Below are 4,285 nucleotides of genomic sequence, written 5' to 3' on the forward strand. Positions count from 1 at the left end.
AAGTTCGGTCAATTCGTTAGGGATGTATTTATGGGTATTTCAGTCCGCTTCTGTGTTCCCTTCCTACATATGTACATACAAGTCCATACACAAATGATCAATGTGACGAATGATCAAGATGACGAAAAAAAGTTAAAATCCGGCTGTCTGTCTGTCTGTCCCTCCGTGCAAATCGAGTAAAATTTTCGATGAAGCTTGGACGGACGGAAAGGAATGATCATTTATATGCATATAAACCTATATCTAACTCGATTAGCTTTAGGTGATACATTCAGCCGTTAGGTAAACAAAACTATTATATTCCGTAGCAACAGGTCGCAATTGTATAAAAAGGCGCTAATACAAAGATCGCAATAGTTCCATCACCTCAGTTGGTTCACAGTAATCACAATCGTCTGTATCATCGTTGTTTGTTTTGGATTAAATGAAATTTTATGCAACCTCATTACTTGTTTAACCTAAACATGTCGGCACCGGACAGTACCATTCCTCAGTGCATCTAAGCACCTTTCGAGAACTTACGCTTTCTTTCTTGTTGAAATATTTAAGTAAATAATTTTTGCAGAAATATATTAACAGATATCGGTGTGTATTTTTTAATTAATTTTACAGGAAAAATTATTAATAGTTACTTGAGATATAATAAAATGGAATTGAAGAGTTTGTGCGATCACCATTGCTTGATAAGTAGGGTGGCCAAGATTATCTTCATCTTTCTCTTAGTGGCGACATTTTGATTAACTCTTTGTATCACAGAAGAATCGGAAGATTTCACGTAGTAACTGCAATTAAATGGAACATATTTGTATTTTCATATATATGAATATATATCTGTGAAAAATCTTACCATTCTGCAACCAATTGCTTTACCACAAACCAACAGTGACAAATTTAAACAATTTCCTCACTCAAACGATGCATTTCAACTTGTCCCATAACATACATTCTGCCGTTAATATTTAGCATTTCGGAATTCCTTTCTCCACCCACTTTATGTGGCATGGCGTAGCGTAATTTGTCCCAAAATCTGAGATCTTGCCAATCGAGATATGTATTCATGTCCAAATATGCCTTTAATTCTCTGTCCAGTAACTCGCTTTTTGAGATTTCTCCATACTTAATCATTATTATGCGCGCACGACCTTCGTTCAACGAGCACTGATGCGCTGTGCGAAACTCCATGCGCGCCCAATCCGACTCGATGAAGTGCTGTGAGAGCACAATGATCGTGCGACGCGACTGTTCCACCGATTCGATGATTTGTTCAGGTATATAAGCACCAGCCAGCCAATTGCGTTCGTGCGTGCATACACGAAATGGTGGTTCGCACTGTTCGAGTTGCGGCAGCAATGTATGGTTGACGAAGTCTGCATCCTGGTGTGCATATGAAATAAACGCATCGAATGTTTTATGCTTATCCAGCTCACATTCGCGAATGCAAGATTTCAATATGTTGTGGTTATATAACCAGATTTTCACTTCTAATTTATATTTATAGAAAAGTGCGATAATGCAAAGTAAAATGATAATGGCTAACGCTACACTAATCACAGTTGCAATCAAGTACTGATTATGTTCAATCGTAACAGGAGTTGGACAAAATTCTTTCACATTTGCTATTAGGAGTGTATCGTTCGGCTGATTAACACAGCGTAACTGTTCGGCATCGGGTATGCGTGTCCGATGTGTACGTATGGTGTACAGCAGTTGTAGCGTGGAACAGTCGCAAAACCAAGGATTTTCACTTAGATAGAGAAATTTTAGTTTTGTGCTGTCATTGAGGTATGTAACTAAAAATTCATCATTTAAAGAATTTAAGCGATTATTTCGTAGATCCAAAACCGTCAAATTGGTTGGCAGTTGACTGATATTTATGCTCGTGATTTTATTGTACGACGCGTTGAGTTGTGAAACGTTACCATACCCGAAGGTGGTGTTTAGCGGCAATGCAATGAAATTGTTATTGCTTATATCGAGTACCGAACTCTTGAGCCCAACTTGCTCAGGGCGTGGGAGCTGTTCGATATGCTGCGCACCCTTGCAATTGATGTGCAGGAATTCAAATTGTGTGTAACAATTGCATTCGATGGGGCACATTACTGGTTCCCAAGCACACAGTTCTTTACGTTCCAACTGCCCGAAATTGGTTGGTGTCTGAACGCACTGTGAACCATTGAACAACGAACGATAGTTTTCACTGTAAATCCAAGCAAATTTACAATCGCACAGGATCGGATTACCAGTTATTTTGATTTCGGCCCCACAATCAGCAGTCGTACTGGAGAAATTTTGTGAAGCGAAAAAGTTTTCAATCAGATTGTGCTCTAGGTTTATTTCAAAAGGGCATGTAAGCCAATCCAAAGTGAATTCACGCAAACGATTGCCACTTAAATTGATTAGTCTTGAGTTAATCTTGTCACCTTCGTAGTTTTCTGGTTTCAACTTGATAACATAATTAAAATCGTCGGCTAAAGCCAAACTCATGCACTCATAGCTGTATCGGAATTTTGTCAGCAACGTTGGCATTCTAATGACGGAAGTCTCGATGCTCCAAATAGTTTGCAGTTGGTTCTGACTTACGTCTAGCCTCTGTAGACAATTCAGTGATTTTAGATTTTCCATAATATTTGTGGTGTGGTGCAGTTGATTGCTACCAAGTTTTAACTGCCATAGCCAAGGAGTGTCATCGAAAAGGTGTGGCGGTAAATATTTCAATAAATTGTGACTCAGATCCAGTATGAGAAGTTGAGGCTGATATTCAAACAGACCTTCGGGCAATTCACGGATTTCATTACGGCTCAAGTTCAGAAAATTCAAGTGCCTTAGCGATGCGAAGATATTTGCGCCCAACATTTTTATATTATTTCCGGCTAAGTCAAGCTGTCTGAGTGCAGTGAAGTTTCTAAAGAATGTTTGCGTCAAGTTTTGCAGCGATAAATACTGTTTTCCTAGACCTTGTACGCTAAGCGTAAGTGATTCCAGTAGATTTTGCTTATAAAGCATGTCAGTTGGTATGCTTATAATATCTGCTTCCTGGATTTCATTACGATTTGATTTAATAATCAATTGAAGGTGAAGAATATTCTTGGTTTCAATATATTCCGTTGGTTCTACAGCAAGGTCAATGTTATAGACTAGTGTTACTTTATTCAGCTTATTCATTATTATTAGAATGTCCCGCACTTTGTCATTCATGTAGTTATCGTGTAAAAAATTCTTGCAACCTCTCACTTGCAAATGCAGGGTTTTAAGTAAAATTGACTGAAATTTGTGCTGAAGTAGATAATTTATATTCGTTTTTGTGTTTGTGGAACAAGTTACAACCAGATTCCCCAAGTATGAATAAAAACGGATGTGAATATCATCGAGTCCTTCGCCAATTCTGCAATATAAATCGCCATTTCTATAGCACTTACAAGTAGTCTTCTCGTCGCTATAGCAATCGGGAGGCCAAGTGGAGACTGGTTCAGCAGTAGTTTTGGTTAACTTCATTTCGGTAATGTGCGCCAACAGAAATTTGTTGTTTATGATTAGTTGACTTAGTATGTAGGCGAATATTACACTCAAATTGCGTACTTTTAATTTGCTCATATTTATTAATTTGCTGTTATTGTTTTAATATTTCCTTCACAATAAATCGAGCTGGCAGACCAACTCACTTACACTTACTGAAATACTAAAATATAATATCGAATTGATACGCTTTAAGAAGCCTAAATCGTGTTTTAATTCCTTATCAAGCAACATTTTTGTGAAAACCGCAAACTCTCTTAGCACTCGCCATTGTGCCATAATTTGTTTGTTGTTGCTAAGAAACCCAAACTTTTTCATAAGGAATTTAGTCTTTCGTTAGCTGAATAAATCTGAAGCCACACCACTGAAAGTTGTAAGCGAAATCATAGCGACGTAGTGTTTCACAACAAATTTGGATATTTGTGGTTAAAATTTTTTAAAAAGTGTGCGTGACCATGTTAAAGCTACATTAACCACCAGTCAAATCACTAAAAATTAAGATAGCGGTTTAGTTAGAATGATTTTAATATAATAAAAATATTTGAGATATAAAGAAAGAATGTTATAAGTTAACTAACAAACTTGTTTTGCAATAAGTATTATTTATAGAAAATATATTTGTTTTTAAAATCAAAATTTCAGAAGATCAGCCATATGCGCTTTTGATATTTGTTCTCTAATTTTATTCGTTTGAATACTCTCGCAATACAAGGTGCCGAAATCATTATTGAAATTCTTGGAAATGGAATTGAACTTCTCCAAAACATCGATT

The 4,285-nt window shown here is 36.8% G+C and overlaps 1 protein-coding gene across 1 annotated transcript; it reads right to left on the reverse strand.

Moving 5' to 3' along the window:
- Nucleotides 1–598: 598 nt before the first annotated feature.
- Nucleotides 599–3,023, reverse strand: LOC125778696 (protein toll-like). Its single transcript, XM_049457743.1, has 2 exons — nucleotides 848–3,023; nucleotides 599–782 (listed from the first exon to the last, which is right to left on the reverse strand). Exon 1 carries the CDS (start codon nucleotides 3,001–3,003, stop codon nucleotides 892–894), a length of 2,112 nt encoding a protein of 703 aa, XP_049313700.1. The 5' UTR covers nucleotides 3,004–3,023; the 3' UTR covers nucleotides 599–782; nucleotides 848–891.
- Between the last annotated feature and the right edge of the window lie 1,262 nt (nucleotides 3,024–4,285).

Source organism: Bactrocera dorsalis, chromosome 1 (assembly GCF_023373825.1).
Source record: "Bactrocera dorsalis isolate Fly_Bdor chromosome 1, ASM2337382v1, whole genome shotgun sequence".
Lineage (NCBI taxonomy): Eukaryota > Metazoa > Arthropoda > Insecta > Diptera > Tephritidae > Bactrocera > Bactrocera dorsalis.